The sequence below is a fragment of the Arvicola amphibius genome, chromosome 12, assembly GCF_903992535.2.
Source record: "Arvicola amphibius chromosome 12, mArvAmp1.2, whole genome shotgun sequence".
Lineage (NCBI taxonomy): Eukaryota > Metazoa > Chordata > Mammalia > Rodentia > Cricetidae > Arvicola > Arvicola amphibius.
The window spans coordinates 76911485-76933084 of record NC_052058.2 but is presented as its reverse complement, the minus strand read 5'-3'; the positions used below and the strand labels follow the sequence as shown (position 1 = coordinate 76933084).

General features: G+C 38.2%; 1 protein-coding gene, 1 non-coding gene and 1 pseudogene across 5 annotated transcripts in view; all 3 read left to right on the top strand.

Moving 5' to 3' along the window:
* The window catches only part of Uchl5 (ubiquitin C-terminal hydrolase L5), a 48448-nt gene that overhangs the window by 1316 nt on the left and 25532 nt on the right, over nucleotides 1-21600 (top strand). For all 4 annotated transcript variants that reach the window (XR_005287721.2, XM_038349745.2, XM_038349744.2 and 1 more), the window contains exons 2-3: nucleotides 5780-5843; nucleotides 7113-7218. Coding sequence is in view for 3 of the 4 variants with exons in the window: in XM_038349745.2 (XP_038205673.1) it covers nucleotides 5780-5843; nucleotides 7113-7218 (170 nt within the window). In the remaining variant the exon portion in view is untranslated. The remainder of the gene's footprint in view (nucleotides 1-5779; nucleotides 5844-7112; nucleotides 7219-21600) is intronic.
* LOC119799620 lies at nucleotides 312-444 on the top strand. The gene has a single exon (XR_005282900.1). It is a non-coding gene; the product is annotated as a small nucleolar RNA U109 (small nucleolar RNA).
* On the top strand, nucleotides 3242-3350 carry LOC119799627 (annotated as a pseudogene).

Sequence of the window (21600 nt, the reverse complement as noted above, 5' to 3'; positions counted from 1 at the left end):
GGGCGGGAAGAGTATAGATCTTGGGTGAAAAGGTAAAGTCATGCCATATTATATATCATATTGAATACATTGGGTTTCCCTGTAGTCACTAGGGACTTAACGTCAAAAAAAAATTGAGTGAAGGTCAAAAATATTAAAATAAAATTAGTTTGTGATTAAGATGGATTATGCATACAATATTCAGAGTTATGAAAGAATGAGATGAGAGAACCTTCTTGAAAATGGTAAGTTTGTGGGTGATTGGCTTGACATGAAGTCATGGGCTACAGAAGAAGCAGAGTTGGTATTTGCATAATTATTTCAGTTTCAAGTTGCATGTGGAAATACCTTCTCCTCATTCTCTGGAGCAGGAATACACCCAGAACATGCTACATTAAAAAAGGAGTTCTCAGGGCTGCCAGCCTTACAGTAGAGGTTGAGCAGTAGTATATTTCTCCTACACAAACAAAAGAATTAACAGAACTGCTGGTTTACTGAATGCAGGAAAGAAGAGACAACGTGACTCCAGTCTTAGCCTGAGTTGCTAATAAAGTGCAGTTAAAATAGTCTTGATAGGAAAGAAAACTCGGTTCGTTTTGATTCTTTACTGAATTTGAACTGTTTGTAGGATTATTGTTAAATTTTACCCTCAGAATCTTTTCGAGATAGGGTTTCTCTGTGTAACAGCCCTAGCTGTCCTGGAACTAGCTCTGTAGACCATGCTGGCCTCGAACTCACAGAGATCCACTTCTGCCTCCCGAGTGCTAGGTTTAAAGGCAAGCGCTACCACTTCCTGGCTACCTTCTGAATCTTAACTTCCTTTAAAAAGTTGACTTTAGATAGTGGGCCAAGTAAGTTTATTTTTCAATTAAAGCATGCAGTCTAGAGGTGGTGATAAAACAAGTAACCAAAAAACGGCTTGCTGCCCAAGCCAGATTACTTGAGTACCATTCCCAGAAACTGGTAGATGGCGCTCACCCCTCCCAAAGTTGTCCTCAGAATTCCACACACTCGTGGCATAGGCACATTAGTACTCTCACACACACATGCACGATAACAAGAAATTCATGTAGTAGTTCACAGCCAGCTGTTGTTTTCAGTTTTACGTATACGGAAACCTTGGCATTTGAAAATAATTTAAGTACATTTGAGTAATAATGTGGAATGTGTTTGTACATATTAAAAATAAAGCAATAGTTTATTAATGGATTGACTGCTAATGTAGAAGAACTTTGCAAAAAGTTAAATGAAGGTAATTTATATCACCGAATGCTTCAAAGGAAGAAAAACCAACTTTATTCCAATTATTTCCATCTTTTTTCTGCCCAGCTCTTGTATTTACAGTAGGGTTTGTAAGTTAATTCTTTTGAAAGTGACACGCTTGTTTGTATTATGAATACTACTACTACAGGTTTCTTTGAAATGAACTCACTAACACTGACTAGACTAGTATTTACTCTGTACATACTTTTAGCTCACTGTTTTGATCCAGGTGTAGCAAGGTACTGAGGTCTTTATCTAGAGTGATTTCCTCATCTGTATCTACTGACCCGTGCCTTAATACAGATGTGAATTACTTGGGTCCAATGTGATGATGTTTCCTTGAGATTAGGTCTTCTGTGATCACATCGAAGGTATATTTTACTTTATTCTGAGGAAAGAGACAAGTTAATACTTGGCTTTCATACAAGAAATGTAGTTTGGGAGGTTCATAAGCATTGCTTATATTTATTGGGATCCCCCAAACAGGACTGATTATTTAAAGGGTATCTATCAGTCTCTGATTTAGGGCTCTCACTTAAGTTCAGATTGTATAGTCCTTTTTTTTTGAAAGGTTGCTTATTCATATTACCAGTCATGTGGCATACATGTATGTGTGTGTGTGTGTGTGTGTGTGTGTGTTTGTGTGTGTGTATGTGTACAATGATACCATAGGTTAACTGAGAATGGGGTTGAGGAAAACTTAGCAGACTGCTTTTTGTGGGGTGTGGAAGCTGGAGTCATCCCTACTGCTTTTGGTGGACTTGGTGATGTTAAGAAAATGAAAAATTGTTTTGAAGCCATCTGTTGAAAGATAGCAGTTATTTAAGGGAATAGCATTTTGGGAGAATACCACCAAATTAGTTTTTATAGGGAAGGGTGCTATGTGTATATTTAAGAAAATTATTTTTCTCTATGGTTTGGAGAATCCTGATAGCCATACTCTTGGTTTGTAATACATGAATTTATTAAGTATGTAGCAATTTAAAGTACGAAAATACATAGCAAAAGATGGAAAGATAAAGCATCAAGTCGGGACCTTAGAGAAGGTGCAGTGATTAAGAACAGTTATGCTTATAACTGCTTGTAACTCCAGCTCCAGGGGATCCTTCTGGGTCCCAAGGACACTTGAATTTATGCATATGCACACATACAATTAAACAATTAAAAAATAAACACTTAGGAAAAAGCATCATTCTAGGCTGTAGAGTTAAGTTGACTGAACAGTTAAGAGCACCAATCGCTCTTCCGAGGACCTGGATTTGATTCCTAGCACCCCACATGGCAGCTCATGAAACTGTAGCTCCAGTTCCAGGAGATTTGACCTCTGTAAATACATAAATACATGTGCACATAAATACATGCAGGCAAAACACATAAAATAATAAATCCTAAAAAAAAAAAAAAAAAAAAAAAAGAAACCAAAACATCCTCAGGTCTGAAAACACTGAGCAGATCCACTGGAGAAGTCCCTTTGAGGTAGCTGACTGGGCAGAGCAGATTGTCCCCTCCAGTGAAGCTTCCAGGGAAAGAACAAATCACAGCTTTCACAGCATCCAGCAGAGGCTAATGGAGGAAGTTGAGGCCAATTTAATAACTTTTGCTAAGTACCTGTAATTTACTGATTGTTCGTTTACTTTGACTTGCTATATATTTAATAAAATCACTCATTCAAAACCAAAAGTATGACTACCGTAAATCATTTTTTCTTGGCCAGGCATGGGAGGCTGATGCTGGAGAATCACAAATTCAAGGTCAACATAAGTTGATTATTAAAACTCTAAGGGGGGGTGGGGAGAAAAATGAGGATATTTTTGAAATTAGATTTGATGTTTTGTCAGGTTGTGGTGGCGCACGCCTTTAATTCCAGCACTTGGGAGACAGAAGCAGGCAGATCTCTGTGAGTTCAAGGCCAGCCTTGTCTACAGTTAGTTCCAGGACAGCTAGGGCTGTTACACAGAGAAACCCTGTCTCAAATAAAAAACCAAACAAACAAACAATAGTCCCTGGCCATACCACCCTGAACGTTCCCGATCTTGTAAGCTAAGCAGGGTTGGGCCTAATTAGTACTTGGATGGGAGACCGCCTGGGAAGAGTGGGTGTTGTAGACTTTAATAAATAAATAAACAAATAAATAAATGGAGTTTTATGCTTCTATAAAACCACCTGTGTCAGTATGTTAGTGCATAAATATTTCAAAATTTCTGTCATTTTAATTTTAGAACCTCTAGAAGAGTGTTCTGGTTTGGATGACATTATGTTCATATGGTCTAGAATTTAGTTCAATTACTCATTAAAATGTTCTCATAGACATCAGTAGTAATGAATGAGCTGTCCAACTCTGAATGTATCCTTCGTATCTAACATATGCATCCTGCACTGTCTTTGATTTGTATGTCTTTATCTCTTGGATCGTAAGGCTTAATAAGTGTTGCAGTGGTTTATTAATGTCTGTTCTTGACAGGGCCTACTACTTGTACCTTTGCACACAAAAAGGATTTGAAAAATACTAGTATTTCATTAACTACAAAAATTCTTCCCTCATCAATGTGTGTGTGTGTTTAGTACACATGTGTTTTTGGAGGCTAAAGGTTTCTTCAATTTCCACTTCAGTTTTTTGAGATAGGTTCTCTTATTGAACCTGGGTCTTAGCTATTAACTAGGCCAGCTGGCCAATAAGCTCCAAAAATCTGCATGTCTCTTGCCACTCTCCTGCCTCCCAATGGTTAGGGTTATAGTAGCTTGCTGTCTTTGACTTTTTTTGTGGGAACTGGGAATCCAAATTAAGGCTCTTCTGCCTGTTTGCAGGGACTACACTGCTTGATTATTCTCAACGTTTTATTTAATATAGAGTAGGAGAGTTAAGTTCTTTGTGTTTGGTATTGTTTTCCTCCCTCTGTGTGTAATAGGAATACTTTTTTTTATTTTGCTTTAGACAAAACAGGTACTGGCTTTGATTTGTATATGTGCATGAGAAAAGCAAAGCTCTGATTTTCTTTTCTTTTTCAAGTTTGAGCTTCAAGACAGCCAGGTGTGGTAGCTTAGACCCGTAATTCAGCACTTGAGAGAATGAAACAAGAGACATGAGGAGATAGGCATTTGAGCTTATGCTTTGGTTCTGTGCTGGGGATTGAATGGAGGCACTCTACCATTGAACTAGAGAACATTCAAGTTTTCTAGGAGGCCTGAAGGCTTCTTCAGTACCCATTTGAAAATAATCAGGACTATTAGATTTCCAGACAACTGCAAGCAAATGTTTTATTTAGTTTTAATTAATAGAAGCTCTGGTGAATTTAGACTGACAACTTAGCATTTTGAATACTCTTCTGTGAGTCGTATACTCTGTAGGTATTAGAGAATCCATCTGAAATAGTTTGCACACAAGAGACATTGGTAGGCATAGTCATTTTTATGTATTGTGATACTAGCTAACATCGAGTGGCCTTCAGTGTTAGGCACTGTATTAAATGTTTTATTCTTTGATTTGTGCCTCACAACAGCTGTATGAGAATGAGGGTATAGAGGCAAAATGGTCATGCATAGTAAATGGTTGAGTCATGATTCAAATTTAGCAGTTGGGGCTGAGAGTTTACCACATGACTACTATGGTTCTTCTAGAATAAAGTTTCTTAATTGGGGATTAAGAAATTGGGAATGACACTATTAGTTAGGTAATTCTGGAGGCCTCATTACATTGCCCAGGCTGGCCTTGAATTCTTGTATTTAAATTATACAGTGTTAGCTGTCTTTGACTTTTTTGTTAGCTCTGAGTACTGGGAACTTTAGATGTAGTCTCTCACCCAGCCAGATGATTTGTGTCCTGTATAATGTTTATCATTCTGTCTTCCTAATAGAGATCAGTGGTAAGTCATCTGTACTCTCCAGACTAGTGACAATAAAAAAAGGTCTCTATAGACATTGCTGTATATTCCCAGGTGAGCAAAATCACTGCAGTTGGAAACTGGTGGTCTAGAAGATTGTGCTTGGGTTAGGAAAAGAGTGATGTGGAGAGTCTTTTGTAGAAAATACATACATGGAATGTATCGAGGGTAAAGATCAAAAGTCACAGTTCTTTCACATAAGAAAGTATATGATGATTTAAGAAGGGAGTTAAAGCCGAGTGTTGATGGCACACTCAGGAGTCAGAGATGGAAAGGGGTGCATCTCTGTAGGCCAGCCTGGTCTACAGAATAAGTTCCAGAACAACACAGAGGAATCAAAAGAGAGAGAGAGAGAGAGAGAGAGAGAGAGAGAGAGAGGGGGGGGGGGGCAGGTAAGAAACAGAGCCGAAAATTGAGGTACATTGAAGGTAGAGATTATTTAGTTCAAATAAACTCTTGAAACTAATACTGTGCTGCTTTCACAGTAAGTCACTGGGAAGCAATGTAGGCAGCAGTGGGCACTGGCTAGGAGTGGTAGTAGGCTTTACCATCTTAATTTGTCGTTGTCCTGGAATGTATCTTTCTTTTAGTTAGTGTGTTGTTTATTGCTAAAGGAGAAAATAATTTATTTGTTTTCTAAAGAAAATAATTTATTTCAGGTTGCCGAGGAGCTCAAGTAGAAGAAATATGGAGCTTAGAGCCTGAGAATTTTGAAAAGTTAAAGTAAGTGAAGTTTTAGTTTTGTCTCTTCATTTTACTGAATTATCCTAGGCTGAGTACATTTAGTGTTTTTTTGTTTTTTTTTTTTTTATTCTAGCAAGTGATCAAGTGATGGATATATAGATATACTTCTAGGCCAGGCCAACCTGTTTGTTTGTAGAGACTATGTAGTAAGATTCTGTCTTTACAAACAAACAAAAAACATTAACTGTAGCTACAAATGGAGGACTAGATAAGTTTTCATTTTGGGAGAGTTCTTAGAGTCTTAGAATGGCGATAAGAAATAGGCTTTTCTAGGGGAAAATGGCAGCTGGGTCTGCTGCCTCATTCTTTGTAATCTCAGTTTAGGAGACGGAGGCAAAGGGCTGGGATGAGTTTGAGGCCAGTTTGGACTACAGAGTGAGACTTTGTCGCACAAAGCCTACAAAGTAAATAAAATAGAGGTGGGGGGGATGAGTACTTAAAGCTACAATACTGTTTTTAGTAGTAAGAAAAGATGAATTCTTTCTCCTGGTTTCATTTTGCCCATAGAAAGAGCAGTGGTTGGAGACAAAATTCATTCTGGTTGCATTCAGGAAAGGTGAAGATGTATCATATGAACTGTATTTTAAAATACAGTAAAGAATTTTTTTTTGAGAAGGAAGCTTTTAAAGATAAATCTTAATGACTTCATGTTTCTTATAAATCGATTTAGAGTGAGTAACTTTATTATGTCTGAGATGGCAGTAATCATTCAGATGGTAGTTTGAGGATTATATATAAATTCAGTAATCATGCAAAAGTGTGTACCGTCAGCTGTTTTTATATAAGCACTGTATAGGAACTTTATTTGTACATACTGGAATTTGATATAAATGAATAGCTTCCAGTTTTACTGTGTTCTTTATTTTCTATTTCCCTTGTTTATGACGAGTGACATGTAGTTGCTCAGGCTGGCCTCAAACTCCAGTTCCTTTTTGTCTCTACCTCCTAAGTGCTGGGTTTGTGTTAGTATACTCAGTTATTTTTCTGTTTTTTTAAAGTGATTTCACATAAGAATGAATTGTCTCCAAATTTGAGGGAAAAAACTATATAATTCTGTTCTAAATGATCTAGATTTTAGTTTTATTAGCTTTTAAGCCCACATTTTAATGAATAAATGGCTGTTTTAGTTAAAATTTTTCCGTATTCGCTTAACTTAGTTAATTTGTATTCTTTGTGAAATAGCTGACTATGACTTAATATGTTGATGATGTGGTTTTTGTGTTGCTAATTTAGTTTTTCATTTTGTAGGCCAGTTCATGGGCTAATTTTTCTTTTCAAGTGGCAGCCAGGAGAAGAACCTGCGGGCACTGTGGTTCAGGACTCCAGACTTGAAACAATATTTTTTGCCAAGCAGGTATGGTCTGTAGATTCTCTGAAAAATTGCACAAGTCAAGGGACTCTGTGTATTTGCATCTAATTTAGTACTTTTCTTTTGTTGTAGGGTTCCCTTGCACATTAAAAATTTATTGTCAGAAATTAATTTTGGATTATCTCTTAGTATTTACAATAAAACTGAGACATTTAAAAGGTGATTAATTGATTAAAATTTAACAAGATTGTTAGATGTTAATATAAGTAGCTTATGAACAAACTAGATGTCTACCATAATAAGCAGCCATTCTATAATATAGTTTTATGAGGCTCAAATAACATTTATTTATTTATTTATTTATTTATTATGTATACAATATTCTGCCTGTGTGTATGTCTGCAGGCCAGAAGAGGGCACCAGACCTCATTACAGATGGTTGTGAGCCACCATGTGGTTGCCGGAAATTGAACTCAGGACCTTTGGAAGAGCAGGCAATGCTCTTAACTACTGAGCCATCTCTCCAGCCCTCAAATAACATTTTAAATGAAAATATAACTCTACCAAACCAAAATGTAAAAGTGGTAAAAAGAAAAAAAAATCCATTGTTTTAAATCATCTCAAATGTGTATAATACCTGGATTAATGGCATTCATGTAGATTGTTTCTTCTGTTTCTTCATTAGTCTCTTGTTGAGATGTTAAGCTCTTTTGGCTTTTTGAGGGACTCACCACCTAGCTTGTGGAGGCCCAAAAATGTGAGTCTATTTCCACCTTCTCTGAAGGTCAGAGAATTTTAGCTTGTTTAAAGTTGTGGATGAGTGTGGCTGCACACTCTTACCTAGGGTGTAGTTGCTTGGTGTTTTGGACATTAAGATGGCCCATAAAGGTGGATACACTCCACCCTGACCAAAGGTCAGAGAATTCAAGCATATTTCTGCTCCTGCTTTTGAATTAAGAGGTTTGACCTAGGGAGTGGCTGCCTGCAATATACTTGGTCTAGGGTGGGTTTATTTCTAAACAACAGAATGCTTTTCTTATGAATTAATGACTTGATGTTTCAAAGTATTGAAGCAAGTAGCTGTTCCAGTTGTCCTTTGTATCATGTTAAAGCAGTCAGTCTCTTGCCTTCTTCCCCTGTTGTATTGGGGTATAAAAGTATATGGAAAATAAAACATGGACAGTTTCAGTACTAGAACTCCCTCCCTCCTGTGCTTCCGTTTTATTACTTTCACTCTTGTCTTTGTTCTCTTTACTTATTTTCTAATCCCCATGCTCCTACCCTGGTAAGTGGTCTACTTGTCGAAGCTAGTCTGACACCAGTTCCCTAATAAATCACACACATGCTTGTTCTTATGAATGCTTGGCCTTAGCTTGGTTTGCTTCTTGCCAGCTTTTCTTAAGTTAAATTATTCCGACTACCTTTTACTTCTGGGTTCTTATCTTTCTCTATTTCTGTATATCTTTCTTTACTTCTTTCTCCATGGCTGGCTGTGTAGCTGGGTGGCTGGCCCCTGATGTCTACCTCTCCTTGTTCCCTTGTTCCTCATTGTCCCTTCTCCCAGAATTCTCCTATTTATACTCTCTGCCTGCCAGCCCCTGCCTATCATTATGGTTCCTGCCTTACTGTTGACTGTTCAGCTCTTTATTAGGACCATCAAGCATTTTAGGCACAGTAACACAGCTTCACTTAAATGAATGCAGTGTAAACAAAAGTCATGCATCTGAAAGTAATATTCCCCAACAGTTTCTCTTTGTTTGGTTTGCTTTGGTTGAAGTCAGTAAAGAAAACCTGCACTTTTATATGTGTGTAGTTAGGAGAGGAGTAATATATTTTTAGGTAACTGATGTTCTTTGACACTGTATGGAAACTCTAAAAGTGTTATTCTTAAGGTTATGTCAAACTGGGTGGTGGTACTGCAGGCCTTTAATCCCAGAGCTTGGAGGTAGAGGCAGGTGGAACTCTGGTTGAAGGCCATACTGGTCAATATAATAAGTTCAGGCTCATCCAGGGCTATACAGTAAGACCTTGTCTCAAGAACAAAACCCAAAAATGTTAGTTGTTTTGTGAAATGGACCTTTTGCTCTGTTAAATTCCTGTGAATTATTTTATCCTTTGTCATTTTTTTTATTCTAAATGATTGTAAAACAATGTTATTTGGAAAACTCACTGTTTATATACTTCATTTAAATATTGATTTGATCGAACTGAGGATTGTAGCAAGTCACATTTGTTAAAAATCATTCTCTACATTATTAGAAAAATCATGTCATGAAGTTTGTAAACATAGGGTTTGTTCAGAGTTTTATAAATAAATATAAATAAAAAAATTCTAATTTTTATTTGCAAGTTCAGATCAATGATAAACACTTGTGAGATTTTCTTATAGGGTGCTATTATTTATTTTAAGGAAAAAAATTTGTTAGATGCTCTTGGTTGAAATCATGTTGGTTAGTCATTTATTCTTTCAAGTAAAAATGATGTTCCAGGAAAAAGGTATCAACTTAGCTTACAATTCAAACTATTACAGGGATTAAAGTTGTGTAAAAATTTTAAACTGCTTAATGCTACTGTTTGGATTTTTTATTTTTATTTATATTTTTGAGTATCAGGAGTTATTTATTATTATTATTTTATTACTTTAAAAAATATCAATCCAAATTTCCACTTCCTCCCCCCTTCCCATTCCCCTCCCACTCCCTCCACAATCCAACCCCCCACCCTCCTCTAATCTTAAGAGAGGGCAAAGCACCCTGCCCTGTGGAAAGTCCAAAGCCCTCCTCACTACATCCAGGTTGAGCAAAGTATATATCTAAAGAGAATAGGATCCCAAAAAGCCAATACATGCAGTAGAGACAAATCCCAGTGCCATTGTCATGGGCCCCTCAGTCTGCTCCAACTGTCAACCACATTCAGAAGGACTAGTTTGATCCCATGCTTGTTCATTCCCAGTCCAGTTGGGGTTGGTGAGCTCCCATTAGCTCAGGCACACTGTCTCAGTGGGTGAACCCCTCATGGTCTTGACGTCCATGGTCATATTCTCCCTCCCGCTCTTCAACCGGACTTGGGAGCTCAGTCCAGTGCTCCAATGTGGGTCTCTGTCTCTGTTTCCATCTGTTGTTAGATGAAGGTTCTATGATGATATTTAAGATATTCATCAGTCTGACTACAGGAAAAGGCCAGTTCGGGCACCCTCTCCTCTATTGCTTAGGGTCTTAGCTGAGGTCATCCTTGTGGATTCCTGGGAAATTTTCTAGAGCCAGGTTTCTTGTTAACCCGAAAATCGCTCCCTCAATCAAGATGTCTCTTTTCCTTGCTTTCATATCTGTACTTCCTCCATCTCCACTATCCCATTCCCTCAAGCTCTCCTCAACCCTCCCCTTCTCCCCTTTCCTTTCCCTTTCCCCTTCCCTCTACCCCCCACCCCAATGTTTCCAAATTTTGTCAGGCAATCTTGTCTGCTTCCAATTTTCAGGTGGATCTATATATGTTTTTCTTTGGGTTCACCTTATTACTTAGCTTCTCTAGGATCATGAACTATAGACTCAATGTCCTCTGTTTATGGCTAGTATTCACTAATGAGTGAGTACATAGCATATTCATATTTTTGGATCTGGGTTATCTCACTCAGGATAGTGTTTTCTAATTCCATCCATTTGCATGCAAAATTCAAGATGTCATTGTTTTTTACCACTGAGTAGTACTCTAATGTGTAGATGTGCCACACTTTGTTCATCCATTCTTCTGTTGAAGGACATCTAGGTTGTTTTTTAAAATATACCATTACTTTTATGCCATCAGCAAGTGGAAAAGCAGGGGAAAAGGTGAAAACTGCTTTACTTAGAATTACAATAGAAGTAATTGAACTTAGAAAGGTTTTTTGTTCTTTCTAGAGATTCATGTGTTCACACTTTCACAACTGCTCTTGTTTATATAGTGACTAGAAAAAGGTTAAATCCACGTTAGATTTTCTTCATATAACTGGCCCATTGTTTCGAAAAGTTGAAAAAGAAATAGTTTAGTTTGTTGGTTTGATCAGTGTTTGAAATCCAAGCCAAAAAATTATTTAAGTTTAAAAATTGTGATTATGTCTGATATCCTCAAATCATGTATAAACATAAGAATTTATTTCAGTTTCTACTTGTTAGATCAGACTGTAGCCCTTAAGAACCTTTGGTAACCTCTTTGGTTTTTTTCTCCTTTCCATTTGTTTGTTTATTCTTGGTCTCTTTCTATTTTCCTTTAACTTCTGAATTTCATATATTTAAGAGAAGTTAGAATTTCTTTGTTCTTTCTGGAAAATATGCTTTTATTACTGAGTTAAAATGTTACTTCCAATAGTATAGAATTATAATTATGAACATAAATACCTTTATAATCCCACACTGAGAGGAAGAGCATGGCCCTCTTGATTTCATCTCACATGGTTCCCAGGGCCTCCTGAGGTGACACAGACCACAGACATCCACACAGCCCCAGCTGTAGGTAGGCCACGGACCCAGACATGGCCTACAGCATGAGCTTGGGCCCAGTAGACATCCTTTCTCTGGGTGAAGGGACTTATCACTCAGGTAGGAATGATTGTGGCCCTAACCTTGGGCCTCTATGTGACCTTTGGTAGTGGTGCAGGACCCGGACTTCAGTACAGACTCCAGCCATGGTAGAACCATCGACCCCAACATGGTCCTCATCAGTGACTGGGTCTGATTGTCACCACTGCCCCAGTGGCAGGATGGCCCTGAGACACCTACATGGCCCCTTAATCTCTGTTGACTACATGGCTTTCTATGGTAACAGGTACATTGGACATCACCACAGATCCAAGATGTAGTAGGGCCACAGACCATAACATGACCCTCAGCTGCAGCTCTGGCCCAGATATTACCATGACCTTGTGTAGCAATGCAGGCTACTCAGATCTAGATGCTTCCTGGCCCTTGGACACCAACCTGAACTCAGGTTACTGATCTGACCCTGGGCATCCTCATGGTGCTTGGTCGCAACAGGTGCCCCATATGTTAATCCAGACCCTGGCTGCTATAGGACCATGGACCCTGACATGGCTCTCAGCAGCAACCTGGACCCAGATGACACCTTGACCCTGGGTGGCAGCATAGTCCACCCATATCTGTATGGCCCCTGCTGTGACGTGGCCCTCAGAGTCCAACCAAGTTGCAGTCTCTGGTCCAGATCCCGGACTTCTATATTGGCCCTAGTGGCAACCTGGGCCACAGACTTTAACAGAGACCCTGACTGCGGCTGGGACTTAGACCCAGACATGGCCTCATGCATCCCCTTGGCCTGTTTGACATCCTAACTCCAAGTGGTAGCTCCGGCAACTTGTATTAGGATGACTTTGATAGAAGTATGGCCCCATACACCAATGAGGCCATAGGTTGCAGCCCAGATCTCAGGCTTCATGTGGCTTTTCATGGCTCCCTTTGACATGGGGTCAACATAGACCTCATCTGTGGTGGGACCACGAACCCAGACATGGTCTTTGACAGTAGTCCAGACCTGGTTGTCTTCATAGTCCCAAGTGACAACAAAGGCCATCCTGGTCAGTATGGCCCCAGCAGCAGCCTGGATTGTTGATTCAAACATGGACGAAGGAGGCAGCCCAGGCTACTGGAATCAGCAAACACTTGACAGCACCAGGAGACATGGACATCAAACACAGACCATGGCTGTTGTTGGACAGGGACCCCATATAGTCCTTGGCAGCAGCTCGGCCCAGACATCATCATCATCATCATGGCACTAGGTGGCAAGTAGATCTTTCCCTCAGTCTACTCCTCACTGCCGTCACCATGGATTGAAGGGGCAAACGGACCAGCCCCTCAGTCTACTCACTATCATCATAGGTGCTACCATCCAGATAGCAAGCAGATCTGCCCTCATGCATATCTACCTACCTGCCACATGCACGCATTACCTGCAGAGGCTAGAAGAGGGCATTAGATCCCCTGGAACTAGAGTTAGAGACAGTTGCTAACCACCATGTGGGTGCTAGGATCAAACTCCAGTCCTTTGGAAGAGGAGTTAGTGCTCTTAATCACTGAGCCATCTGTCTAGTCCCCTGGGTTACATTTCTTTCTTAACATTATTTAATATTTTATTTGTATTGTACTATTATATTTAAGATGTCAAATTACTGGTTTCCCAATATTATGTTTTATGAGAGCCTGTGAAGAGAATTATTACATAAATACATCATCCTTGATTATGTTTCAAGAGCTTTAAGGTTTGCAGTGAAGAGTATTTAGACTTTTAGGGGTATTTTCTGGAATTTAAAGATTGCATTTGAACTGGATGTGATTGTTGAAAGCTGAAGCATTGCATTGCAGTAATACTTTTGTACAAAATCCTGTTGTCATGTTACTGACAGCTAAATCATGATTTACTAACTGCCTTTTTATTTGTCTGACTACATCTGCCTGTCAGGAGAGAGTTGATTGAGTAGTTAGAAAGACTTGTAGGCTTCACCAAAAGCTGTTAGACTCACCAGTTATGGTTTACTAGAGCTGATATACAGATAAAAATCAATAAAAGTTATTTGAAGCAAAATCCAGAAAAGTTCCAAGGGTGGAACTTTCAGTTATATTCTGCCAGTAATGTTACAAATCATACTGACTTTTCATTCAATGCTTTCTGACACTCTTCAGGGAAATTCCAACTGATTTGTAGTGGTGATGGTTTTTATAGATCTTGATTGGTTATTCATATAGGTTACCTTAGTCTCCTGCCCATAGGAGACAGAAATGATAATGCTGACCCAAAGTTACACTGTAAGGCACCTTGTTGGAATATGAGTATGGCACAAGCTCCTATACAAAGACATCTTTCTCAGGCATCACTTTTCAAGACTCCCGAGGCAGAGATGAACCAAGGAGTCAAACTTTTGAAGGCAAAGTTATTTACTGAATAAATAAAAAAGGAATTTGTCCTTGTTGAGGAGTGTAACACAAATTCTAATGGGTTTTAATAATAAAAACACAGAGTCAGATATTAGGGGAGAAAGCTGAGAGATCGGAGAAGTAGTACAGCCAGCTATTTGAGAGACCTTTTACCTCTTTGAATCCTCAGACCAAAAGGGCAGTCCTTCCCTTAGACTGCATCTCCAAACTGCATCTATCTCCACCAAACCTCAGACTTCAGGGGTGATCCTCAAACTGCAGGGATAATCCTCAGAGTGCACTGAGCTCTTGTCTCCTTCCACCTTATATTTCTCTTTCTGCCGAGCCATACATTCCTGTCTCTACTTCTCTAGTTCTGGGATTAAATGCATAGGATCCCAAGTGCTAGAATCACCTTTGTGTGAGTTGTTTCTCTTTTAGATGATTCAATTTTGTTTAGCCCAGGGTGACCTTGAACTAACAGAGATCCCTCTGCCTCTGTCTCCAGAGTCCTGGGATTAAAGGTATGTGCCATCACTCCCTGGCCTGTATGGCTGACTAGTATGGCTGCTTTACCCTCTGATCTTCAGATGAGCTTTATTTGTTACCCTCTGATCTTTATTTGTTACCCTCTGATCATCAGATGGGCTTTATTTGTTAAAACACAAACAAAATATCACTACAGAGGAGGTCTGAGCAAGCTGAAAAAGTAGTATTTCAGCTGAAACTGTAGGTTAAGTAGGTATTAACTGGAGGAAGAGGCAGAGGGTCATTCCAGACTAATGACAGCTTCATGGTAAAAGGAAATATGACTAGCAAAAGATTCTAAAAGGCCAGTAGCTAATTATGGAGAACAATGGGGAGATGTCATGTTATATGCATCATTTTTTTTTAAATTGATATTTATTGAGCTCTACATTTTTCTTTGCTCCCTTCCCTGCCTCTCCCTTCCCCTCTTCAACCCTCTCCCAAGGTCCCCATGCTCCCAATTTACTCAGGAGATCTTGTCTTTTTCTTTCTACTTCTCATGTAGATTAGATCTATGTATGTCTCTCTTAGTGTCCCCATTGTTGTCTAAGTTCTCTGGGATTGTGGTTTGTAGGCTGGTTTTCTTTGCTTATGTTTAAAAACCACCTATGAATGAGTACATGTGATAATTGTCTTGCTGTGTCTGGGTTACCTCACTCAGAATAATGTTTTCTAGCCCCATCCATTTTCCTGCAAAATTCAAGCTGTCATTTTTTTTCTGCTGTGTAGTACTCCATTGTGTAAATGTACCACATTTTTCCTTTTCCATTCTTTGATCGAGGGGCATTTAGGTTGCTTCCAGTTTCTGGCTATGACAAACATAGTTGAGCACATGTTCTTGTGGCACGATTGAGCATCCTTTGGATATATCTCCAAAAGTGGTATTACTGGGTCTTGAGGAAGGAAGGTTGTTTCCTAAAATTGCCACACTGACATCTGAAGGGGTTGTACCAGTTTGCATTCCCACCAGCAATGCAGAAGTGTTCCCTTTTCCCCACAACCTCTCCAGCATTAAGTTGTCATCAGTGTTTTTGATTTTGGCCATTCTTACAGGTGTAAGATGGAATCTCAGAGTTGTTTTGATTTGCATTTCTCTGATGACTAAGGATGTTGAACATTTCCTTAAGTGCCTTTTCAGCCATTTTGTATTCCTCTGTTGAGAGTTCTCTGTTTAGGTCTGTACTCCGTTTTTATTGGATTATGTGTTCTTTTGGTGTCCAGTATCTTGAGTTCTTTGTATATTTTGGAGATCAGACCTCTCTCTGATGTGGGGTTAGTGAAGATCTTTTCCCATTCTGCAGGCTGTCGTTTTGTCTTGTTGACTGAGTCCTTTGCTTTAAAGAAGCTTTTCAGTTTCAGGAGGTCCCATTTATTAATTGTTTCTCTCAGTGTCTGTGCTGCTTGGGTTCTATTTAGGAAGTGGTTCCCTGTGCCAATGCATTCAAGTACTTTCCACTTTCTCTTCATAAGGTCAGTGTAGCTGGCTTTATGTTGAGGTCTTTGATCCATTTGGACTTGAGTTTTGTGCATGGTGATAGATATGGGTCTATTTTCATTCTTCTACATGTTGATATCAGTTATGCCAGCACCACTTGTTAAATATGCTTTATTTTTTCCATTTGATATTTTTTTGCTTCTTTGTCAAAAATCATGTGTTCAAAGATGTGTGGATTGATTCTGGGTCTTCTATTCAGTTCCATTGGTCCTTCTGTCTGTTCTTATGCCAATGCCAGGCTGTTTTCAGTACTGTAGTAGAATTTGAAGTCAGGGATTATGATACCTCCAAAAGTTCTTTTATTGTACTGGATTGTTTTGGCTATCCTGGGTTCTTTGCTTTTCCATATGAAGTTGAATACCATTCTTTCAAGGTCTTTGAAGACTTTTGCTGTGATTTTGATGTGCATTGTGTTGAATCTGTAGATTGCTTTTGGTAAGATTGCCATTTTTACTGCATTAATTCTGCCTACCCAAGAGCATGGGAGATCTTTCCAGTTTCTCGTGTCTTCTTCAATTTCTTTCTTCAAAGATTTAAAGTTCTTGTCATAAAAGTCCTCCACCTGTTTGGTTAGAGTTACTCTGAGATATTTTATGCTATTCGTGGCTATTGTGAAGGGTGTTGATTCTCTGATTTCTTTCCCAGCCCTTTTATCATCTGTGCACAGGAGGGCTACTGATTTTTTTGAGTTAATCTTGTATCCTGCTACATTGCTGAAAGTGTTTATGAGTGGTAGAAGTTCCTTGGTAGAATTTTTGGGATCACTTATGTCAATTATCATATTATCAGCAAACAGTGAGAGTTTGACTTCTTTCCAATTTGTATCCCCTTGATCTCCTTTTGGTGTCTTATTGCTCTAGCTAGGACCTCAAGAACTATATTGAATAGATATGGAGAGAGTGGACAACCTTGTCTTGTTCCTGATTTCAGTGGAATCGCTGGGAGTTTCTCTCCATTTAGTTTAATGTTGGCTGTTGGCTTGTTGTATATGGCCTTAATTATGTTTAGGTATGTTTCTTGTATCCCTGCTCTCTCCAAGACCTTTATCATGAAGGGATGTTGTATTTTGTCAAAAACTTTTTTGGCCTCTAATGAGATTATCATGTGGTTTTTATTTTTCAGCTTGTTTATATGGTGGATTACTGTTGAACCATCCCTGCATCTGTGGGATGAAGCCGACTTGATCATGGAAGCTGATGGTTCTGATGTGTTCTTGGATTTGATTTGCTAGTATTTTATTTAGTATTTTTGTATCAATGTTCATGAGTGATATTGGTCTGTAATTCTCTTTCTTAGTAATGTCTTAGTAATGTTAATGTCTTTCTGTGGTTTGGGTATCAGGGTAATTGTAGCTTTATAAAAAGAGTTTGGCAATGTTCCTTCTGTTTCTTTTGTGTGGAATAATTTGAGGAGTATTGATATTAGTTCTTTGAAAGTCTTGTGGAAACCATCTGGTCCAGGGCTTTTTTTGGTTGGGAGACTTTTGATGACTGTTTCTATTTCTTCAGCAGTTATAGGTCTGTTTAGTTTGCTTATCTGGTCTTGATTTAATTTTGGTAAGTGATCTTTATCCAGAAAGTTGTTCATTTCCTTTAAGTTTTCCAGTTTTGTGGAGTACAGGTTTTCACAATATGACCTATGATTCTCTGCACTTCCTTCCTGTCTGTTGTTATGCCCTTCTTTTCATTTCTGATTTTGTTAATTTGGATATTCTCTCTCTGCCTTTTGGTTAGCTTGGATAAAAGTTTGTCTATTTTGTTGATTTTCTCGAAGAACCAGCTCTTTGTATCCTTGATTCTTTGTATTGTTTTTTTTTAATTTCTATTTTGTTGATTTCAGCTCTCACTTTGATTATTTCCTGCCATCTAGTTCTTTTAGGTGAGTTTGCTTCTTTTGTTCTGAAGTTTTCAAATGTTTTGTTAATTCACTAGTTTGGGATTTTTCCAGTTTCTTTATGTAGGTGTTCAGTGCTATGAACTTTCCTCTTAAACACTGCTTTCATTGTGTCCTATAAATTTGGGTATGTTTTGTGGTCATTTTCATTGAACTTTAGGAAGTCTTTAATTTCTCCCTTTATTTCTTCCTTGACCCATTGATGATTCATGTGAGCATTGTTTAATTTCCATGTGTTTGTGGGTTTTCTGTAATTAGTCTTGCTGTTGACTTCCAGTTTTATTCCATGGTGATCTGATAAGGTATATTGGGTTCCAATTTTTTTTTTTTTATTTGTTGAGGTTTGTTTTGTTACGCAACAGTTTTGTTCCTTTGTTCATGTCTGCTATTTCAGAGGTTTCTTTATGGTCCAAGATCATTGCCCGAGTTTGGTCCTTCTACCACAGTTCCAGATTTTAGATAGTAGAAAGCAGGCAGCACACTCTGTTGTCTTTATGGACATTTGTAGAATTTGTCACTGTTACATGCTTACTTCTTTTTAAATAAAGCTTGGTAACTTGAATTAGCAAAGGAAACTAAGAAGATTGTCTTTATTCCAGGTCACCATGGACCAGGACAAAATTTGGGCATTCAACTCTTATTCAAAAAACAAAGGTAGATACTAGGAAACAACTGTCAAATTATACCTGAAGGAAAGGGACAGATCACATAGTGTATTTTAGGTTGATTGACACTTTCCTTTTTTTTTTTTTTTATTAAGCATTAGTGAAATTTTAGAATTATACAGTGAAAAAAATAAGTTTCTCAAGGTTTTCAAATTTCTACATGTTATCTATGAGATTCAGGAACAATAAATCAGTATTCCTTGGATGTTTTATTATTTTAAACATCTAAAAATCTTAACACTCTATTATTTGAGAGACTTTTATTTCTTGAGAATTTCATATATACATATAATGTGTATTGGTCAAATCCACCCCTCATGCCTTTCTCCCTTTATCTCCTCTAATAACCTTGTTTCTGTCCCAATCTCATGTACTCTGCTTTTAAACCCACCAAGTCTACTGAGTGTTGCCTATATGTGCAAGGGTACAGGGCTGTGCCAGAGTAGTTTCTGAAGGAATACGGTCCTGAATAAAACCACCTCTTCTCTCCTCCAACAGTCATCAGTAAGTAGCCTTTAGCTCCCCAAATGTCCTCATATGAATCTGTGCTAGTATGCTAACTTGATCTCAGAGGCCTTAAGCATGTAGTCATAGCCACTGTGAGTTCATGTGTGCAGCAGCCTTCATTAAGATTCTTCTCTGTATTCTGTAAATAATTGTAATCTATTAAAATATTTTTCAGAAGGATGACATGATTAAATTTTCATTTAGAAAATCATCTTGGTTACATTGCAAGGATGCATTTTTGACATGTCGTAGAATATAAGTATAGATATTAATAAAATGCCAGTTGAGAATAAGCAAGACTGAAAGTAGAGATGGATGTAGCTTTGAATATACTTAATACTTAAGAAGTAAAGTAACTTGCATCTTTAGTATGTGAATAGATTGAGAAAATGGAGGAGGAAGACAGTAGTGATGCCTTTATTTTTCTTAATTTGCTGAGAATACAAAGAATAAACTGTGTATTTATATTTGATTTATAACAAATTTATGGTTTATATCTTGATAACAAATTTTTGATTGGCTCATAGTTTATTTATTTATTTGGCTATTGTTTATTTAAAGAAATACAATAAATGCCTAAGAATATGAATAAACTTCTTGTATTTTCCTCTGTCTTACTGTTTCTAATGTAATCTATATCTTCCCTCTCTTCATTCAGCATAGCCATCGTGTGGAATTCTGTTTCTTGTTCACCTTTGCCACTCTGTGTGTGTGTGTGTATGTTTCTCCATATCTGTGCATTTGTGTATGGAGGTCAGAGCCCAGTCATAGGCATTCCTCAGGCACCATCTACTTTTTTGAGTAAAGATCACCCACTAGCCCAGAACTCAGCAATTAGGCCAGGCTACCTGTCCATGGAGTTCAGGTATCTACTTACCTCTACTTCCCCAGCACGGAGATTCTGAACATGATTGTTATGCCAGTATTTTTTTTAATGTGAGTTCTGGGGTGTAGCATGAATAATAAAATCTCAGAGACAGATATTGGGGTTCAGCCTAAAGATCAGAAAAGGAAAGCAGCCAAGCCACTAGAGAGATCTTAACATCTACCAAGGTTCAGACAAAGGTGCTCACCACCCACATCACACTCCACTGAGTTCCTGTCTCTTCCCCTTTATATTCCCCTTTACGTCCAGCCATAACACTCCATCTCCACCTTCCTAAGGTTGTGATTAAAAGCGTGGGATTCCAAATTCTGGGATAACCTTTGTGTGAGCTGTTTCTCTTTTAGAGTCAATCTAAAGGTGGCCTTGAACTCAGAGAGATCCCTCTGCCTCTGTCTCCCAAGTCTTGGGATTAAAGGTGGTGCCACCACTCTCTGGCCTATATAGCTGACTATTATGACTGCTTTGTCTTCTCATCTTCAGGCAAGCTTTATTTATTCAAACACAAATATTATACTACTACCTTATTTTGCAAACACTTTATTGACATTGAGTGAACCTTCTCCCCATGATTCTTGTTTGCATTTTTAAATAGTTTTTGTAATTTTACAAACTTTAAAAAGGATATATATATAAATTTTTACTTAGGAAAAAGTATGCTATATGTAATTTTGAGATACTTTTTCACTCATTAAATTCCATGCATAAGTTGTCAGTATAATTAATTTATTTTGCGTGTTATATAATCTGCATGTACTATGCTATTGATTGATATTGGATTTTCTTCTCTGTACATTTCTTATTATTTGTTTGTTTTATGTTTTTTGGTTTCTTTTTGAGTTTTTTTGAAACAGGGTTTCTCTGCAGCTTTGGAGCCATTCTTGGAACTAACTCTTATAGACTAGGCTGGTCTCGAACTCACAGAAATCCACCTGCCTCTGCCTCACGAGTGCTGGGACTAAAGGTGTGGGCCAAAAAAAGACAAGGTTTCTCTGTGTAGCCTTGGCCATTCTGGAACTCATTCTGTAGACCAGGCTGGCCTTGAACTTAAAGATTCGCTTGCTCTGTCTGCCAGTGCTGGGTTTAATTTTGGTCTCATATTTTGTTTGTGTAAATTTTTCATGTATCTCCATGAGTAGAATGATGGCTTCATGTAATATATAGATGTGCAATTTAGGAGAAACTGTTAAACACATTCCCTGAAACAGCCTTTCTGATTTGCAGTCCTCCTAGCAAAGTATAAGAATTGAAAGCTGGGAGTGAACAAGATGGCTCAGCAGGTGAAAGAGCCTGTCACCAGACCTGCCAGCCTGAGTTTAGTTCCTGAACTTCTGTGTGGAGGAAAGAAACCTGTTCTTTTTTTCTCACCTTGTTTCTTTGAGGAATAGCATTTCTTGTAGAGTCAGTGCTTTTTATACTTGAATTCAGAAATTGTCTTCTCTCTGGTTATAAAGGGCATTTATCTATATGATTTAATTTTTAGGAGATAGGTTTTGATATAGTAGTGTGAAGAAGGTGTCCAGCTTTATGGTTTTCATGTAGATTACCATTCTTTTCCCT